General features: G+C 35.4%; 1 protein-coding gene across 1 annotated transcript in view; it reads left to right on the top strand.

Annotated features, from left to right (window-relative positions):
- ARHGAP32 (Rho GTPase activating protein 32) overlaps positions 1-20,780 on the top strand; it is a 122,523-nt gene that overhangs the window by 8,739 nt on the left and 93,004 nt on the right. Inside the window, exons 2-5 of the mRNA XM_052662185.1 lie at positions 1,147-1,255; positions 13,063-13,154; positions 13,671-13,712; positions 14,076-14,160. Of these exons, the coding sequence (XP_052518145.1) occupies positions 1,147-1,255; positions 13,063-13,154; positions 13,671-13,712; positions 14,076-14,160 (328 nt within the window). The remainder of the gene's footprint in view (positions 1-1,146; positions 1,256-13,062; positions 13,155-13,670; positions 13,713-14,075; positions 14,161-20,780) is intronic.

Raw genomic sequence — 20,780 nt, 5'->3', positions numbered from 1 at the left:
GAGATGAAGGAATAAAGTTATTCTCCTATTTTTTACACAAAAGGTAGCATATTTATACTTTGCTTTTTGTGGATATATTCTTTAATATGAAAAATTATATATATGAATATATATATATTCATAAAGTCTAAGAGAACATATAAAGTGGGGAATTTAATGGACAGACTGGAGACAGGGAATGGAGGAAGATTTTTCGCTATATACCTGTTGATACTTTTTTTTGATTTTTGCATGATAAAATTGTACGTACTAAGAATTTTATGAGGCATTTTCATTTGGAAATCACCAAAACTCTGCCTTCAATAGACCTCTGTTCTGTTTTCAGTGTTAGAAGTTCAGTTTAGTGTTGGAAGTTTAGTGTTCAGTTTAGTTCACTGTTAGTGTTAGAAGTTCAGTTTATTTTCTGGGAATTCTGGGAATATTAGATTTATGTAAGCACTTATTAGACCATATAAACCAGCTGGAACAGAGCTTTACTATTTTATGGGGCTTTACAGTCTAATTTATTAATATGCTCTGAAGGGAGGAAAGTATATTACTCCCCATGATGACAGATACTAACTTTTATCACTTACAGACACATAGCCACCTTGTAGCTTCAGTTTCACAACTTAGAACACCAAACTGACTACTTCAGGTATGTCCCAGAGATGTTCTTCTCTTCAGTAGAATTTAAATACATTCTTTCACAAACAGACATAAAGAGACTAAAACCAGAAATAGAAACAAAGACTGTGGGGAATCAAAGAGAAAAGCAGAGTTGTATTGCTGCTTGGGATTTACTCCAGAGATCAAGAAAAGATACGCTTGTGAGTAAGCAGTCCCTAAGGTCACTTCTCAAGAAATGTGTCTCTTAGACTTCTCTGTGGAACTTTTATACTATCAAGTATAGTTTTTTTTTTTGTTATGAACAAGAATCTCAAAAAATATAAAATGAATGTGTGTCAGTATCAAATAGTTTTTTAATGAGGGAAAAAGCAAGTTGGTAAAGCTTGTTCCCACAATTTAAAGAAAGTGCTGTTGTCTCTTCTTTTTCCTTTGGATGGGAAATGTCCAGGTCTAGACGTATCCTTTGGATTGTAGTCATTGGAAGGCTTTCTTAGAAATGGGAATTCTTATCAGAGTCTTTCTTGTTTCGGTCTCTAGGAAGATGAAGTCCTCAGTACATTCTGAAGAGGATGATTTTGTTCCAGAACTACACAGAAACGTTCACCCTCGAGAGCGGCCTGACTGGGAGGAAACACTTAGTGCGATGGTAAATCAGTTTTATGCAAATGTGTGTATGTATATTTTACTTGCATAAAGAAAAGGAACAGGGGAAGCATTACTCACAGAAACAGAATTTTTTGCTGTTGCTCATTTATTCAGGAAATACCTGTTGAGCAAATAATCTATTCAAGGCACTATTCTAGACTCCCGGGCAGAGCTGTGAATAAAACGCACACATTTCCTGCCTTTGTGGAGCTTATATTTTAATGAGGTAGAAAAGGTAGCAAATAATTAAACGTATAGTATGTCATGTGGTGGTACACGCCATTGAAGAAATAATGCAGAGTGGTGGGGTCAGAGTGGTGGAACATAGTGTGAAGAAGGGTTGCTTGCTATATAGGATGGCAAGACGGCCTCTAGGGGAGTTAAGGTTGGAGCAGACACCTGAGGGGTGTGAGGGAGTGTGTTTACCTGGGAATAGATCATTTTAGACAGTGGAAGAACAAGTTAAAGGCTGTGGCATAGAATTAAAAAGCAAGTTGGAAGAAACACAAGTAGGATGTGGCCGAAACTGAACTGGGGAAAGATGAGATCAGAGAAGTGGTTTCTTGTAGTCCATTATATGAGGACTTTGGTTTTTTATGCCGAGTAAGCTGGGAAACTGTTGGAGGATTTTTAGCCAAGAAGTGACATGATCTGGCTTAAAATTTTATAGGAAATCTCTCATCGCTGTTAGTAGGCTAAAGAAGGAGGCACAGGAGGAGGAGATAGGAGACCAGTTGGAAGATTGTTGTAATAGATGGACAATGATGGTAGGTGGCTTGAACCAGGATGGTAGATGTAAAAAAAGGCTAGACTCTGGATGTACCAATAGTTTCACAGATAAAACCAACTTTTTTTTTTTTCTAAACTAATGAATGAACATAGAGAATGAGATAAAGAGATGTCAAGGATGACTTCAAGTTTTTTGACTGATCAACCTGAAGAATGGAGTTTACATTCACTGAGATACTGGAAAAGCAGTTTTTATTTGTTAATAGGTGGAAAATTCCTTTGCAGTGTAGTTTTTCCACAGAAGTTTGAGTTATCCATTTAATCTTTTATAACTTTTTGTAATTCATATCCATCACTAAGAACAATGAAATTTGTTTTGTGGAGAATAAAATTTTATTTAATTAAAGTTAAAACTTAGTGATTCTTATCCAAATTAAATGCAAATGTTCATTTATCATTGCAGATTTGTGATAAGATTTTTGAAACTGTCTCTTTTTACTCAGGGATTGCCAAATATTTCAGTTCATTAGCATATGATTTTACTTGAGCATATTCATTATTTATAAGGCATTTATAGAATTGTTAGTTTCTTCTCTTGATATTTTCCTTTTAGCATAATGTAACATTGCAAATTTGTACTCTAATAGATGTGAACACCTCCCTATTGAATCAAGTAATCCCTGGAGGTGCCAGCATGCCATTGAAAGGCTATTCAATAAATTCTTTTGTCCATGTAAAAATCTTTCACAGTTTTCTCCTTTATTTCGATAACCTGCAGTAAATCTACGTTGAGTTTATTGAATGGGAAGAAAGGTGATATTTGTTATGTGGTGGTTCATTTACTGTATATTAAAATGTCATATGCTGTATACATGGAAAGTGACTGAATTCTGTTCCCTGGAGTTCCCATTGGTTTGTCTATGGAAATTACTGTTTGTATCATATGTTTTTAGAATCTTTTATTTTTACATTGGTACTCTAATTTTTTTATGTGTAAACTTATTGAAGGCAGGTGCTATAATTCTATGTTTTCTTTAAAAATGATTATACTGAATAAATAGTACATTGCAGGGTTGCAAAAAATGTACAGTGAATGATGAAAAGGATATAAATGAGATTTGAACTGCTATTTTACTACAGTTTCTCTAGAAAGTTATACTAATTTTAATGAGGAAGTAAGAGTAAAGAAAGTTGGGAACCTTTTTCTCTTTCAATAATAGTTTGTATTAAATATTATGTTGAGAATAAAGTTTATTATTAAGAGAAACCCTTGTAAATGTTTCTCCAAAACAATTTCATGTATTTAATGTTTTAGTAGCTTTAGAAATAAAAGGGTGTAAGTGTTGAACTTTTATTGATTTGTGTTGTATGGCCAGAATATTAGTTTTTTAATACATATCTAAAAGAAAATCAGAGATTTCTGAATTGTTAAAAATTTTATAAATAATCATTTTTAAATTGAGATATAATTGCTATATTATGAATTTGTTTCAGGTATACAATATAATGTTTCTGTATATGTGTATATTGTGAAATGTTTACCATGAGTCTAGTTAACATCCATGACCAATACATAGCTGCAGATTTTTTTTTCTGGTTGAATACTTTTAAGATTTACTCTTTTAGCAACTTTCAAATACACGATACTGTAAATTTTGTGTATTACTATAGTAACCACACTGTACTTTATATCCCAGGACTTACTTATTTAAATAGCTGGAAGTTTGGACTCTTTGACTACCTGAATCCATTTTGCTTACCTACCTTTACAGCCACCAATCTGTTCTCTGTAACTTTAGTTCAATTAAATTAATTATATATTTTTAAAGCTTCCACATATAAGTGAGATCATATGGTATTAGTCTTTCTCTTTTTCACTTATTTCACGTAGCATAATGCCCTCACGGTCTATTTATGTTGATGTAAATGGTAAGATTTCTTTCTTTTTATGGCTGAATAATATTCCTTTGTTGTATATATACCACATTTTCTTTATCCATTTATCAATCAGTGAATACTTAGGTTGCTTCCATTTTTGGCTAATGTGAAGAATTCTGCAATGAATAAAGGGATGCAGATACTTTTTCAAATTAGGGTGTTCATTCTCTTAAGATAAATACCCAGAAATGGAATTGCAGAATTATATGGTAGTTCCAGTTCTCATTTTTTGTGGAACCTCCATAATGTTTTCTGAAGTGGTTGGATCAATTTGCATTTATACTACAAGTGCACAAAGGTACTGTTTTCTCTTTTCTCCACATTCTTGCTGATGCTTGTTTCTTTTTCTTTTTGATAGTAACTGTTCTAACGGGTATGAAGTGATAACCCATTGTGGTTTTGATTTGCATTTCCCTGATGGTTAGTGATGTTGAGCACCCTTCCCATGTACAGGTTGGCTGTTTGTAAGTCTTCTCTGGAAAAATGTCTATTCAGAACCTCTGCCCATTTTCCTAATTGGATTTCTTTTTTTTTTTTTTGCTATTCAGTGAGTTCTTTTATATTTTGAATATTAATCTCTTAACAGATATATGATTTATAAAAATTTTCTCCCATTTTATAGGTTACCTTTTCATTTGGTTGATGGTTTCCTTTACTGTACAGAAGCTTTTTAGTCTGATGTAGTCTCACTTGTTTATTTTTGTTTCTCTTGATTTTGCTTTTGTTGTCAAATGTAAAGAATCGTCTCCAGGACCGATATCAAGGAGCTTGCTGCTCTGTCTTTTCTTAGGAGTTTAATGGCTTCACATATTATGTTCAAGTTTTTAATCCTTTTGAGTTAGTTTTTGTGTGTGTTATAAGATAGTGGTTCAGTTTTGTTCTTTTGCATGTGACTGTCCAGTTTTCCTGACACCATTTGTGAAGACACTATCCTTTTTCCATTCTGTACTCTTGGCTTCTTTGTTGTACTTTATTGGCAGTATACAAGTGGATTGATTTCTGGGCTTTTAATATTTTTCCATTCATCTTCGTGTCTATTTTTATGTCAATATCATACTGTTTTGACTACTGTAGCTTTGTAATATAGTTTGAAATCGGGAAGCATGATGCTTCCAGCTTTGTCCTTCTTTCTCAAGGTTCCTTTGACTCTTCCATGTCTTTTGTGGTTCCATACAAATTTTGAAACTGTTTTATTTTTGTGAAAAATGCCTTTGGAATGTTGGTAAGGATTGCAGTAGATCTAAAGATTGCTTTGAATAGAGTAAGCATTGTAGCCATGTTAATTCTCCCGATCCATGGGCATCTTTCTTTCGTTTGTGTCTTTTTTACTCTTTTTTCACCCATGTCTTAAAATTTTCAGTGTTCACGTCTTTTGCCTCCTTTGTTAAGTAAATTCCTGGGTATTCTTTTTATTCAATTTATTGAATCTCAGTTGTAAATGAAATTGTTTTAATTTCTCTGTTAGTTCACTGTTAGCTTATAGAAATGGAACTGATTTTTGTATCGTGATTTTTGCATCATGAAGCTTTGCCAACTTTATTCTAACAGTTGTGTGTGTGTGTGTGTGTGTGTGTGTAGTCTTTAGGATTTTTTTAATATAATAATATCGTGTCATCTGTAAATAGTGATTGTAAAACCATCACTTTCCCATTTGGGTGCTTTTTGTTTCTTTTCCTTGCCTAATTGCTCTGGCTAGGACTTTCAACTGTGTTGAATAGATGTGGCAAGGTGAGCATTGTTGTCTTTTTCCTGATCTTAGGGGAAAAGTTTTTATCTTTTCATTGTTGAATATGATGGTATCTGTGTCTGTGTCAGATACAGCCTTTATTATGTTGAGATATATTTGCTCTGTACTTGGCTTTGTTGAGAGTTTTTTTTTTAATATCATAAATGGATGTTGAATTTTGTCACATGCTTTTTCTCCATCTATTGAGATGTCGTATGATTTTTTTTATTCTTTATTTTGTTAATGTCATGTATCATGTTGATTGATTTGCAGATGTTGGACCAGGCTTGTATCCCTGGATTAAATCCCACTTGAGCAAGGGTGTTTGATCCTTTTGATGTATTGTTAAATTTGCTTTGCTAATATTTTGTTGAGGCTTTTCGTATCAATGTTCACCAGAGATACTGGCCTGTAATTTTCTTTTCTTGTTGCATCCTTGTTTTGCTTTGATATCAGTGTAACTCTGGACTTCTAATATGGTTTGGAAGAGTTTCCTCCTCTTTTATATTTTGGAAGAGTTTGGCAAGAATTGGTATTGATTCTTCTTTCAACCTTTGGTAGAATTCACTGGTTAAACCACCTGGTCCTGGACTTTTGTTGATTGGGAGCCTTTCAATTACTGACTTAATCACCTTAGTGGTGATTGATCTGTAGTACATAGTCATTTTTAAGTCAAAAGAGAAGTAATAGTAAACCTTAAAAGAGGCCTCTGTCCTTTTGTGATTTATGGCTTATGATTTATTTATTACTCTTCATAAATTTGTAGCTTAAACTTAAAAGTTTTTAAAGAAATCTCTTAAAAAAGCTATAGAATTTTTCTAAATTACTGATTGAAATACTTATTTGCAGTTATTTAACAGTGAAATCATTTAGTAAATAAATATTAGGATCTTGAAAAAACAAGATCAAAAACTTAAAAAGAGAATCTTTCACCAGTTTTAAGTATTTTAACTTAAATTGTCATTTAAGTTAAATTCTCAGTGTTTTTCCATTCACTTTATTTTTAGTATTGATCATTGCAAAATTCTCAAAATGGAGCCTGTTAATTCTTAAAATTTTTTGTTAGGAAAAATTTCTCACTTCAGTTTCCTTTTCTACTTTAAAGTGAATGTGTTCAAGGCTCAGGGCTAAAAGCAGGTCATGTTGTAACAAATGAACTTATTATTGATAAAATAAGGTCAATGGTCTTGGTTGAAAATGTTCACACACATGCTAACAACCAGAGTCAGGAAAATTAAAACCAGTTATAAATTCTGAACTTCCAAAATACAAAAAAACTAAAAAGGAAGACAAAAGGTTAATGCTCAGTGTTGTGAGCATTGCCTGTGCTCAGCCACATTCTGTCCCCTTTTCTCCCTCTCTCTGCCCTCTCCCCGCTTCTCCACCCCCCACCCCCGCCCCATTTCTCTCTCTCTCACACACACATACACACACGCAGAAATTCACACTTGCAAACTGCAGTCACACTCACTCACTCCTGAAGGGTCAACTTTCTTCCTGTCTCTCCCACTGAATGTTGGCGTTCACAGCGCCTGTGCGTTGTCTGTGTGTTAATTTCTTGCCAGGTCTTTGCTGTTCCTGCAGGTTCACTGTCGTCTTTGTACAGATGACTGCCACGTCCGTAACTCTAGCCTGGTAAGAATTCATTTCCCACTAGAAGGTCCTGTAGGAACCACAAACTACAGATTTTCACGAAATCCCATCTTTCCTCTCCCTGAAGTGAGTTGCTTCTTTTTAACTTTACAGGTTACGTTAATAACGCTGACTTTATTCCAGTCCCCCCAAGTTCAGAACGTTGCATTTGTGGTTTCATTTCATTTTTCTTAAAAGCAGGACCTTGATCATTTTGCTCCAGTCGCACTGTCCTCCTTGCTTTTCCTCAAATATGCCGAGCATGTGCCTGCTTCCGGGCCTTGCATTTGTATTTGCTGCAGCTGGGAAGTGCTCTCCCTGCAGGGTCTGCACAGCTTGCCCATGCTCTACCTTCAGACCCCCTTCACGTGTCACACTTCAGGCTGCCTTTACTTGCACCTCCGGTGAAGTCCCAGCCCTGTCCTCCTCTCTGTCTTACACTGTTTGGATTTTCTCTGTGGTACTTGCAAATACTGAGTATTTATGATTATTACCTTTCTTTTTCGTTAGGGTGTAAGCCCCTTGAGTATGAGGACTTTATCACTGTTGTTTACTGTTTTAGCATGTGTGACCGGCATAGTAAATTATAAATAAATAATTTTTGAATGAATGAAATTGTCATTCTCTGGACAGATTGAGCTATTTGTTTCTCCTTGAAAAAATCCTGAATTTTCCTACTTCTTTATATCCTTTTTCAGATATTAAAATGAATTCTTGTCACTTTTCTTTTTTCTTTTTTTCCCATTTCTCTTTTTTCGTTCTTTTTTTTAAACAAAAGTGAGACCATTGGTATACTTTTCTTAGACTATAATACCCTTGGGCTTTTCCTCTTTCTATTGCCTACTTTGTCTTAATAGATGTATAATTGACTTACAGTATTCTGTTGGTTTCAGGTGTTCAACACAGTGATTTGATGTCTTTATACATTATAAAATGAACACCAGGGTAAATCTAGTTAACACCTGTCACCGTACAGAGTCCCTAACTGTAGTCAGCCATGCTGTCTATTACATCCTCATGACTGAGTTGGTTTTATAGCTGGAAATTTGTACCTCTTCATCCACTCCACTTGTTTCCTGCACGCTGCCACCCTCCTCTCCTCTGGTGACTACCAGTATGTGCTATCTATGAATCTACTTCTGCTTCGTTGTGTTTATTTGTTTTGTTATTTTGATTCCACATATAAGAGAGTATTTGTCTTTGACTTATTTCACTTAGCACTTTGAGGACAAAGTTCCTTCATGTTGTTGAAATGGCAGGATTTCATTCTTAAATTTATGGATGAGTAATACTCCTCTGTGTATGTGTGTGATTGTGCGTGGGTGGGTGTTTGTTCGTGTGTGTTCTGGGTTAGGGAGCATAGAAACAGACAGGATAAAACATTGCCAATTCTTATTTTTTGAAGTTTTCAGTATCAAATTATGTTTTCCTGAAATGGATGCCCTTTAATCTGTGTGGTTTAACTGGTTCAGACTGTGGAGAAACAAATACTTTCCTTCTTACAGATGACATTTTTAAAAATTTTCCCAGATTGTTTTTTTTTTTTTAACCAGTGAGGATTTCTTTTATGGCTTATATGTAAGTTGTGGTATACTCTCCAACCTTATAGGAAGTCAGTTTATTGCTGCAGATAGATGCATAGGGAATTTAATTGTAAATGGTGGGTGCTTTTATGAACATGGTATGTTCGATAAGTGGTATGTTCCATACCCTCTGTTGTCTTTTTAATTTTCTGTTGATGAGTGGCACTATTTCTGTGACATTGATATAAATTATGTTTTGGAAGCATAAATAAGTGATGATTATAACATGGATAAACTGGGAAAATTGTGTTTTCCAAGAATGAATGTACTTAATGAGTATTTTCTTTTAAAAAAATTGATTTATTTTAATTGGAGGCTAATTACCTTACAATATTGTATTGATTTTGCCATACATCAACATGAATCTGCCATGGGTGTACACCTGCCCCCCCAACCTCCCTCCCTGTACCATCCCTCTGGGTCATCCCAGTGCACCAGCCCTGAGCATCCTGTATCATGCATCGAACCTGGACCGGCGATTCGTTTCACATATGATATTATACATGTTTCAGTGCCATTCTCCCAAATCATCCCACCCTCGCCCTCTCCCACAGAGTCCAAAAGACTGTTCTGTACATCTGTGTCTCTTTTGCTGTCTCACATACAGGGTTATTGTTACCATCTTTCTAAATTTCATATATATGCGTTAGTATACTGTATTGGTGTTTTTCTTTCTGGCTTACTTCGCTCTGTATAATAGGCTCCAGTTTCATCCACCTCTTACTGAGTATTTTCTAAAGGAGAAATTTCTTAACTTTTGATTTAGAGCGACAGAATGAAATAGTTCAAGCTAGGTACTTTCAATAGAAATATAAGAAAATTTATTTTATCAAAGAATAATATGTAGGTGAAGATGTTAGTTTATCAGACAGTTGAGGAATAGTGCTATATATTCCTTTTAATTTTGTTTACTGATTCTTAAAAGAATTAATGATACCACTTTTTACGCCTGGGACATTTCTGGACTATGGGAAAATATTGCTAGACAAAACTTACATGGTTATAGGTATGTTTGAACTGTTGATTTCAACAATTGATTGAATCAACTTGTTGAACTGTTGGTTCAAAAATATTTTCTCAAATCTGCTCGTGCTTCCTGGACCATTGGTTCTTTTGCCTAATTATTACCATTTTGTGTTTTTAGGCAGAGTCTTCCTGTCAGGCCCATTTAGATAGCCTGTGACTTTACCTCTGTATCACGGTTCTATCTCCTGTTTAGTAGTTGTGGTTGCAGAGGTGTGTGGTCCCTAGTATGTCTGCCTGGGTGCATCACAGACCTGTCAGGCTTCCTTATTTTATCCTTGGATGTGTGTTAGGAACAATGGCCCATCTAGCACAGAAAGCCTGTTTGCAAAGGACAGGTAATATTTTAGTTTTCATTCTTCCAAGTAAAGTCATCACCATTTACCAAGCCAGGCCAGTACATTCTTTTTTTTGAAAACTCCTTTATATTTAAATTTTGAGTTAATTTATGAATAATTTACAGAACAAATGTTGTAAATCCATTATGTTAGAAATTTGAATGTGAATTTAAGTATAGCAGACCTCTTTATGTCAAGTGAATTTTGATGCACAGATATCATAGAAGTCAAAAGAGTGTTGTCCAGGTTGTTGCAAAATTTTATATAAGTCCTTTAGTCAGTTGAATGACTGACTAGAGGACTCATATTTTTTATAATAGATGTGTATAATCATCAGTCTGAGATGTCATATTAATATATGTGGTCAATTTCACCCACGTTACTAGAATCTCACATGCCGCTTGCTGTTTATTCACATCCAGCATTTAATGTGTCTAATCATTGTAAAAAATCTTTGTCAGTTTTCTCTTTTCTATTATGGATGAAAAGTGAAAAACATGGAATTCTTACATATATTCAATCAAAACAAAATGCCCAAATCAGCAAGCTTTTAAAGTATTTTTTTTCTACTGAGGTATAATTGATTTATAATGTCATATGAATTTCAGGTGTAGCACATAAAGTGCCTTCTTTAAAGATGGTGCAACAGTTTGGGCAGCATAACGTAAAAACTAGGTAATGATTTATTTCACTTCTGCGTCAATGGTGTAGGTCAGTGGTTGACAAATTCAACTTACTGGCTGCCTGTTTTTGCAAGTAAAATTTTTTCTTAGCATGAATCTATATTAAGTCATTTACAGATGGCTGCTTCTGTGTTGTAAAATAGTTGAGTTGTGGGAGAGACAGTGTGGTCCATAAACTTAAAATATTTACCCTCTGATCCTTTAAGAGAAAGTTTGCCAACTCCTTTTCTCTGTGTTTCCTTTTTTCCATTTTTTTTTAAAAAGCTGTATTTTTAAAATTTTGTACTTTTCTAGTGTGGTAGGATTAAGAATGATGAGAGACACTGATGAAATAATACCTAGGAGTTTGAAGGAACTCTGTCTAGGTAGAGGAAAAATAATACTGAGATCCTATATTAGATTTATGAAAAGGTTCAATGAATCCATAATGTAATTGCAAGATGGAATGAGTTCTATTTCATTACTAAAGAATATAATAACATTTTTTCCCTTTGGAAGACCTGTAGGACAGAATAAGAAGACTCTGTGAACAATTGATGATGAAACATCAACCCTTATAAATAAACTAAGGAAGTTTAACTATTGTTAACCTTATAGCAAGTTTAACCATAGTAAGGACAAAAACCTCGGACAAAATGGGTCCTGTTGTTCCTGATGGTGTTTATATATCCAGTGTTAATTCTTGTAAGTTCATACATTGTTACCTCATATTTTTCAAAAGTCATGGATTTTAACATTCAGTCTGTCTTGGCTAGTTTTTTCTTTTTTTTTTAATAAGAAACATTTTTAAAATTTGAGATGATGTTATGTATCTCCTCCCTTTTTTATTTTATTGAGATATAAAATTGAAGTGTAACACTGTATTAGTTTCAAGTGCACAGTAGTATGATTTGATATTTGTCTACACTGAAAGATCACAACAGTAAGTCTGATGATTTGATATTTGTATGCTTTGTGAAAGATCACAACAGTAAATCTGATTCACATCTGTAACCATACATAGTTAACAGATCTTTTTTTTTTTTCCTTGCGATGAATACTGTTGAGATCTACTCTCTTAGCAATTTTCAGATGCCCAAGACAGTGTTAGGAATTACAGTTACTGTGCTGTACATGTACATTAAGTTCCCATGGCTTTTTTGTTTTATTGCCAGAAGTTTGTATCTTTTGACCTCTTCACCTTTTTCACCTACTGTCTCCCCGTTCCCACCTCTGGCAACCACCAGTCTGTTCTTTGTGTCTATGAGCTTGGTTTGATGTTGTATTGATTTGATTTTAGATTCCACATGTAGATGAGACCATACAGTATTTGTCTTTTTCTGACTTAACTTGACTTAGCATAATGTCCTCAAGGTCCATCTAAGTTGTTGCAAACGGCAAGGTTTTGTTCTTCTTAAAGGTTAAATAGTAGTCTATTGTGTGTATTTATCTTCTTTGGGAATCCCCTCTTAACTCATTTTAAATGTTCAATCCACATTATTCTCCCCTACTGCGTTATCTGACATTGGCTATAGCTGTTTTTTTCTGTGACAAGCCATAGATTGTATAGCATAAGTTTGTTTTTTTAAGATAGATATTTGGATTTGCTGTTTGCTTTCTCTGGAGTGTGAAGAATCTTTTGATTTTCCAGTTTCTGTTGTTAAAATGATGCAGCTGAATGTATCACTAAAATTAAAAAAATCACTAAGAAAACTGGCAGACTAAGGATAGTTTGGAGGTATTACATAGATGGAACTTTCAAATATTAGTGTGAAAAATGTATGTTGTGATCTCCTAATTATGTTCACATTATCACTTAAATTTTTATTAATCCTCATAATCAGGGTTATTTTGTTCCAACAGCTTTGAGGGGAGAATTTGTGCTGAGGCACATAATACAATAACAACTTCAAAATGTGATTATAAGAGAATGAAAATTCTTAGTTTGACAGAAAATTTTTCCCTTTACAGTAAGGTTAAATATTTTTAGGTGACTGTTTTTCCTTGTTCTTAGCAATTTTAAGAGATTTTAAGAGATATAATTTTAAGAGATTAGTAAATAAGTATTTCTTTTGGTATGGAGTTAGCAGGACCATTAAAATGAGCTATAATCTGCTTTTAAAAATGTATTCATAATAAAGGAATGGTCATAAATCTTTTGTCTTTGTTTTTTTAAGGCCAGAGGAGCAGATGTTCCAGAAATTCCTGGAGACCTTAGTCTTAAGACATGTGGCAGTACAGCCAGTATGAAGGTTAAACATGTGAAAAAGTAAGTATACTATTACAATGAGTTTTAATAAGTGAAAATCAGTTCTTTAGTTCTCCTAAAACTTTTATCCAGATTTCTTACTAAATGAGCTCTTACTGTCCATATGTTGAATAATACTGTTATGACTCAACTGTTAGCAGAAGAGGTCTGAAGATTACATGTCTAAAAATATACTTTAATTTTGTTCTTGGAATAACTTTCATGTTATTTTATATTATGTTGTGTTTGTCCAATAGTAACAGTCCAAGTATATCTTTTTTGGTACATTTAATACATGCTATCAGTCATTTAGAAAAGTCAGTTTTGGTATTTTGAGTTAGGATATCGCTGTTTCTCAGCTCTGCATTTGAGAAAGCCTGACGTGGATGCCAGTGTTAGACTCTGAAGTGAAATCTGAGGGTATCCATTTCAGTTTTAGACAGAAAAAGCATCTTTTCACCTGGTAAAGGGTGAGATAGCTATGTTTGTATTCTAAGTGGAGGAAAGACAAGGATAAAATTTTCATTCTGCATCCAGACCCACCAATCCAGGACTGATGGGCTGTGACAACATTCACAGGTAAACACTGGTTTTGTGTTTTGTGGTGGGGATGCTGCTTCTGCTTAGAGCAGGCTGTTCACAGTCTCCATAACATTTACTGAAAGCATAGTTTTTCTAGGGCCATTGACATGGGTCAAGATCAGGAGAGTACTGTAGCGATGCTTTTTATTTTATTTTATTTTTTTTTGGTTTTGACCTGTGCACTTCCCATTTGCCTCTGTGTTTCTGAAGAGGTTTGAGTGGATATTTGTGCTCATGCGCATGTGCTTATTAAACGTTTTGCTTGCTGCACGAGCTCTTAGGCCTGTCTTATTTCCTCCTCAGGCTTAGTAGTTCCGACTGTTCCGGGATCTTACCTCTCATGTGTTTCATCTACTGCAGGTTGCCCTTCACTAAAGGTCACTTTCCGAAGATGGCTGAATGTGCACATTTCCATTATGAGAACGTGGAGTTTGGCAGCATACAGGTATATCTGAGATATTTCCTACATACTGAAGCGAGGTGTATTTATGTCTATATCCATATATCCGATAGGTGACACCTAGAAGTAGTTTTTCCTGTTGATGTCTTGTTGGTTCATGTGAAAATTTCTATTCTTTTCTCTTGACCAATATTTGACATGTGATGACTCCTATTTCAAGTAGTATTTCAAGAAGCAGTATAATCCAATCAGTATAAATTTCAGAATTTCTGTCAGATTCCTAGACTGTTCTGCAGCATGAACTGTTTTAGTGCTTACCTGACTCCTGTATGGGTCATAGTGGTGATGGATAAATGAGTCAGGGTGAAGGCAGAGTAGGATTAGGCAGAGAAGTGCTAATGGAATTTTTTTTCAATGTTTTTCTTATTGTGAAGTATATTATGTGTAGCCATGTATATAAAACACATACATTTATACATGTATATTATATACATATTTATGTACATTTTAAAGTCTAGGTTAAGAGAGAAATTTCTTGTGTCCCTCTTGTTGCATTTGTCTTCCCTACCCCAGTGGTTACTTATACCATTACTTCTGTAGTATTTATTACCTTACATCTTTTAAATAGTTTTACTGTCTATATGCATTCCTAATCAATATGGTACTTAGCTTTACTTGTTTTTGAGCTTTATATAATTGGAATTATTCTAATTTGTTCAGCAAATATTTACCGAGCAAGTACTATGTATGAGGCACTGTTTTAGGTGCTTTGGCTGTGCTAGTGAACAACAGCAACCAAAATCAAAGACCCATTCTTAAAAAGCATAGAAGATGTCCAAGAACGTAAGAGCTATTGTGAAAAGAGTAGAGCAGGGTAAGAAGGGTCAGGGGTCACTCGGGGTGGGTGGGTAGCCCACCCATCAAACCAGGGTGCACTTCATTATTGAATGTATTCTTTCTTGCTTCTTTCATTTAACGTTGTGAAATCCATTCCTGTGGATGTATACAGATACAGTTTGTTCAGTTTGTTCATAGCTGTGTATTAATTCATAGTGTGCATATGTCACAAGTGACTTACCAATTCTTTCATTTGTCTGAAATTTGGGTCATTGTCAGTTTTTGGCTTTAAGTTTAAACAGCATCTCAGTGAACTTTGTTTTACATGAAACCTGACGTACAAATGCCAAACTACTTTTTAAAGTGGTTTACAGACGTATACTTCTGTAAGCAGTAAACAGTAGTTGTCCCACATTCTTCCCACATTCTTGGTTGTTTGATACTTGTTAATTTTTACTAATCTGATGGGGACGTAGTTCTCTCTCACTGCATTTTAATTAGCAGTCTCCTAATTTCTGATACAGTTGCCTATCTTTTCAAATGTTTATTGGGCATTGGGGAGTCCTAGTATTTTAAACTCTAGATCAGCCCTTTGCTTGTTCTGTTTTATAGATTTGCTTATATTTTTCTTCTTCATTCAGGGAAATGCTTTACATATTTTGGATGTTAGCCTTTTCATGTTGCATCTAGTCCTTTGTTGTTTTTGTATGTGAACTGAAAATACTTTCTCTCACACTGTGGCCTGCTTTTTAAATTTTATTCTGCTTTTAGTATGTGGATTATTTTATTCTTCATTTTATGTAACTGAATATTTGTATAAATCTTCCAACTTGTGGTTTCCCTCTCATATTTCAGATGATCTTCCCTACTCTGAAGTTATGAAGATATTGTCCTAATTTTTTTTCTTAAAGGTTTCATAGTTTTGACTTTAACATTCAGGTTACTTGTAATTGTTATATATGTATAGTGTAAAAGGAGCAATGTTAATAATTTAGAACCTCTAGTGTGACAACCAGTCAGGGGACATAAACTGTAGCACTGGGGCTGAGCCTTGAGGCCCTTCTCCTGTGCAGAGAACTGTCCTTATAGTAGTATGGGTCATTGGTGAAACAGTATTTCAATATTTTAACACTGTGGTACCCACCAGCCTTTTAAAAAAGAGTACAACCTTATTTTAAACTATGACCAGCTATATTAGTCAGAGTTCTGTAGTGAAACAGAACAAAACTGTGTGTGTGTGTGTGTGTGTGTGTGTGTGTGTGTGTGTGAATATGTGTAAGGATTGTGTGTGTGTGAATATGTGTAAGGATTGTGTGTGTGTGAATATGTGTAAGGATTGTGTATGTGTGTGAATATGTGTCAGGAGAGAGAGAGAGGTTTTAAGGAGTTGGCTCATGTGGTTGTAGAGATTTCGTGAGTCCAGACTCTCCAGAGTAGGCTGAAGACCAAAGGAAGAGCTGCCATTGCAGTTTGAGTCCTGGGGCACTCTGCTGTCAGAGTTCCCTCTACTTCATGGAAGGTCAGTCTTCTTTTCTGTTAAGACCTGCAACTGACTGGAGGGTAATCTTTTCTCCTTCCCCTTCTCCCTTTCCATTATGAAGGGTAATCTACTTTACTCAAAGTCTACTGAATTAAATGTTAATGTCATCTGAAAAATAGCAGTAACATTTGGAATAATGTTTGGCGAAAAGTTGACACAAAATTAACTATCACAGTCTACCCCTTTTCAGCTTGGCACTCCTTAAACCATACTTACCACCAAAAAAACCAATAATGTCATATTTTTGTCTAGCATGATTAGCTACTTTTTATCCAACTGAAACCACTAACCCTTTTCCTAGAGAAGGATGCTAAGTCCTTGGGTAGTGTTTGCTTTTCTTGGTAACCCATAACTAAAATACTATGATGTAAAGTTAAAAATACTTAAATACCATGATATACATCTTACATCGTATAAGGCCATAAGAGGGGGAAGAAAACGAAAGTATTTGCTTCTTGTGCATGCATGCCTGCATGCATACAAACACACTTCACACGAACGTATTCATAATAAAATAAGGGGTAAGTACTCTTAACAAGTATAGTTCTTGGTTCTGTGAATGGTCAGGTTGTAGGTGGTGTTACAGTTGCCTTCATCCACTACTCATTCTGTATTTCCCTCAGCAAGAACTTCAGCTGATTGTGGTTCTTTACCTGGTAAGATGACCCAAATCTTCATTCTGGGTCTGGCCATTAATAGTCCTGCCTGAATTGGGTTCTTGTTATTTTCCATTTAGTTTATGATGGGGAATGGTGATACTAAGAGACACCCTGAGGGGTCCCATACAGTCAGACTACTCTTCGTTACTTCCATCACAGTACAGTGGACCAGTTTCCCCCATAGTGAGGATCAGTCATACCAGCCAATAGCATAATTCCCTTCTCTGCTTGTTGATTTAAAGGTGTAAGGAACCCAGAGGAGCTCAACAACACTCTTAACTTCCAGTTCTGTGTCTTCTAGCGGAAACATTCCTCCCTTTGGAACTAAGACCTCTAGGCCAGCTGGGCATATAGTTGTGATGACAGGAAGCACCAATTTTGCTAGTGAGTCACTAAGAGTAACATTTGAGTGGTGCCACTCCCATATTCCACCCCCTTGATTCCTGGTTCTTCAGTCTGACTAAAGGCACGAATGACTTTGTGTCTCATAGTAAAGAGAGCATGGGTCATCCATGGCATGATGGGTCTATAGAGACACCCATTATAGTGCCCTTGGATACTTGGAATCAAACACTGTTAAGAGACAAGGTTTCTGGACTAACGCATATATGATATCTTCGAACATTTTTGTCAAACCAATGAATATAATAAAATTTTCATTTCCCTAATGATTAGTAATGTTCATCATCTTTTCAGATACTTATTGTCATTTGATAATTTGAAATCGTCTTTGGAGAAATGTTTAGAAATCCTTTCTGCATTTTTGAATTGAGTTGTTTACTTTTTTTGTTGTTGAGTTTTAGAAATTCTTCACATAATAGCCTATTGTGCTTTTAATTTAAAGTGAGTCTTCTTATAGACAGCATTATAGTTGGATCATGTATTTTTTAAATCATTGTGTCCGTCTTTGTCTTTTGATAGTCAAGTTTAATCCATTTCATCCATAGTAATTACTGATTAGAAATAATTATTTGTCATTTTGTTATTTGTTTTCTATATATATTATAGATTTCTTGGCCCTTATTTTCTGTATTAGTCCTATCTTGCTTTTAGTTAATATTTTGGTAGGGAAATGTTTCAGTTCCTTTCTCGTTTCCTTTTGTATCTATCTATAGATATTTTCTTTGTGGTTACCATGGGGATTACATTTAACATCCAAAAGCTATGACACTAATTTTACCAGCTTAACTTCAATGACATACACAAGTTCTGCTCCTTTACAGCTTGATCCTCACACCTTTCAGTTGTTGATATCATATAATTACATCTTTTTACGTTGTGTGCTCTAAAACATAAACTAACAATTCTTTTGAATACATTAGTCTCTTAAATTATGTAGAAAACAAAATGTAGGGTTACAGACTAAATTTCCAGTACTCACTTTTAGACTTATAATTTTGAAAAAGTATTAGTTTCTTAAGTCATGTAGGAAACAAAAACTGGTCATAAAGTGTTACACAATCCGAGCTTTTGTGGTTGCCCATGTGATTACCTTTACTGAGGTCTTTATTTGTATGTTTTCTAATTCTTACCAAGTGTCCTTTCGTTGCAACCTGCAGGACTCCCTTGAGAATTTCTTGCAAAATATGCCTGATGTTAGTGAACTTATTCAACTTTTGTTTATTTGGGAATGTCTTATTTTATGTCTCACTTTTGCTGGGTGGTTTGCCAGTTATAGTATTCTTGGTTGACAATTTTATTCTTTTAGAAATTTGAATTTCTTGGCCCACTGCCTTCTGGCCTCCAAAGTTTCTGATAAGAAATCTGATAACCTCATTGAAGATTCCTCATATGTGACTAGTTGCTTCTCGCTTGTGATTTTTAAGATTCTCTCATTATATTTGGCTTTTGGAAGTTTGGCTATAATATGTCTTGTGTGGGTTTCTTGAAGTTCATCTTGGAGTTTGTTGGGATTCTTGGCTATTTATATTTATATCATCAATCACGTTTTGTAAGTTTTCAGTGAGTATTCAAATATTCTCTCTAGCCTTTGTTTGTCTCATTCTGAGATTCCCACAAGTCCCTTAGGCTCTGTTCACTATTCTTCACCCTTCCCCCCCGCCCCATGCCTCAAAATCAGTAATTTCCATTGAGCAAACCTTATCTTCAGGTTTACTGATTCTTTTTCTAGTTGTTCACATTTGCACTTAAGTCTCTATTGTGAAATATTCACTGTAGTTATTGTGCTTTCGGGTGCAGAATTTCTTTTTAAAAACTTCTTTTTGTTGGTATTTCCATCTGTTCATATGTCATTTTCTTTACTTTTTCCACATTGGCCTTTGGTTTTGGAGAGCATCTTTACGGTGACTGGCATAAAGTCTTTTCCTAATATATCTACTATCTTTTTTTTTGCAGATTGTTTCTGTTGGTTTATTTTTTTGCTTTGAACTAGCCATAGTTTCTGTTTCTTTGTGTACCTTGTGGTTTTTTGTTGATTTGGACATTTGAATCTTAAAAGTAGCAAGAAGCAGCTAGTCCATCCTAAAGGAAGTCAGTCCTGAATATTCATTGGAAGGACTGATGCTGAAGCTGAAACTGCAGTACTTTGGCCACTGGATGTGAAGAACTGACTCTTTTGAAAAGATCCTGATGCTGGGAAAGATTGAAGGCAAGAGGAGAAGGGGATGACAGATGATGAGATGATTGGATGGCAACACCGACTTAATGGACATGAGTTTGAGTAAACTCCAGGAGTTGGTGATGGACAGGGAGGCCTGGCGTGCTGCAGTCCATGGGGTCGCAAAGTGACTGAGTAACTGAACTGAACTGAGTCACATGCACGTAGTAATGTGGCAGCTCTGGCAATCTGATTTTCCCTTTTCCCTAAGGATCTCTGTTTTTGTTTATTATTATTTTTTAAAACTTGTTGGCTCACTGTGTGCCAAGGACTAGCCTGATGTTTAAACTTAAGGTCTTCTCAGATATTTCCTGAGTCTTCACTTCCCCATGGACCTGTGTGTGGTCACTTCCTAATTTCCCCCATATATGCAATTGCTTTAGAATGTCCGAGTCTATGTCTGGCTCCTCAAAAGGGAAAAATAAAAATTAAGAAGGGAAAGGAGGCGCACTGGCCTTTAAAATTCTGTGGAAGTGGCTTTAGGCAGTGAGGGAGGGTTTTCCAACAATATGGGGGTGTAACAACAATGACTGTCTGCCTGTTGGAACCTCTGCTGTCTGGAGCAGCAGTTTTCAGAGCATGGATCCTTCTCATTTGTGGAATTGGGGTCCTTCTGCCCACCCTGGTTCTCACAAGCTGCCTGCAGGCTGCTCCTTGAGTGTATGTGGCATGTGCTGTGGACCTGTGCTGGACAGCTGCTGCTGTGCTGAGAGCTAGATGGACCACGATTCACCACAGTTTATCCTCCAAGCCTTCCCCTGGAAGTCCCAAGCCTCCAGTGGACTCCAGAGTTGCAGAATAATTGTATCAGATTCTGCCAGAATCTGGGAAATTCCTGGTGCTTCCTTCTCCACCATCTTCCCAGAATCCTCCTTCTTAGAGTCCTTACTTACTTTTAACATGGGATTGACAGTATGTTCTGAGGAGAATGTAACTGGGAAAACTTAGTAAAATGTGTCTGGAAGAGGTGATGAACCTTGGACTTGGCACCTCTGGTTTATCCTAACAAGTA

Source organism: Budorcas taxicolor, chromosome 25 (genome assembly GCF_023091745.1).
Source record: "Budorcas taxicolor isolate Tak-1 chromosome 25, Takin1.1, whole genome shotgun sequence".
Classification (NCBI taxonomy): domain Eukaryota; kingdom Metazoa; phylum Chordata; class Mammalia; order Artiodactyla; family Bovidae; genus Budorcas; species Budorcas taxicolor.
This window is presented reverse-complemented; position numbering and strand designations above follow the sequence as displayed.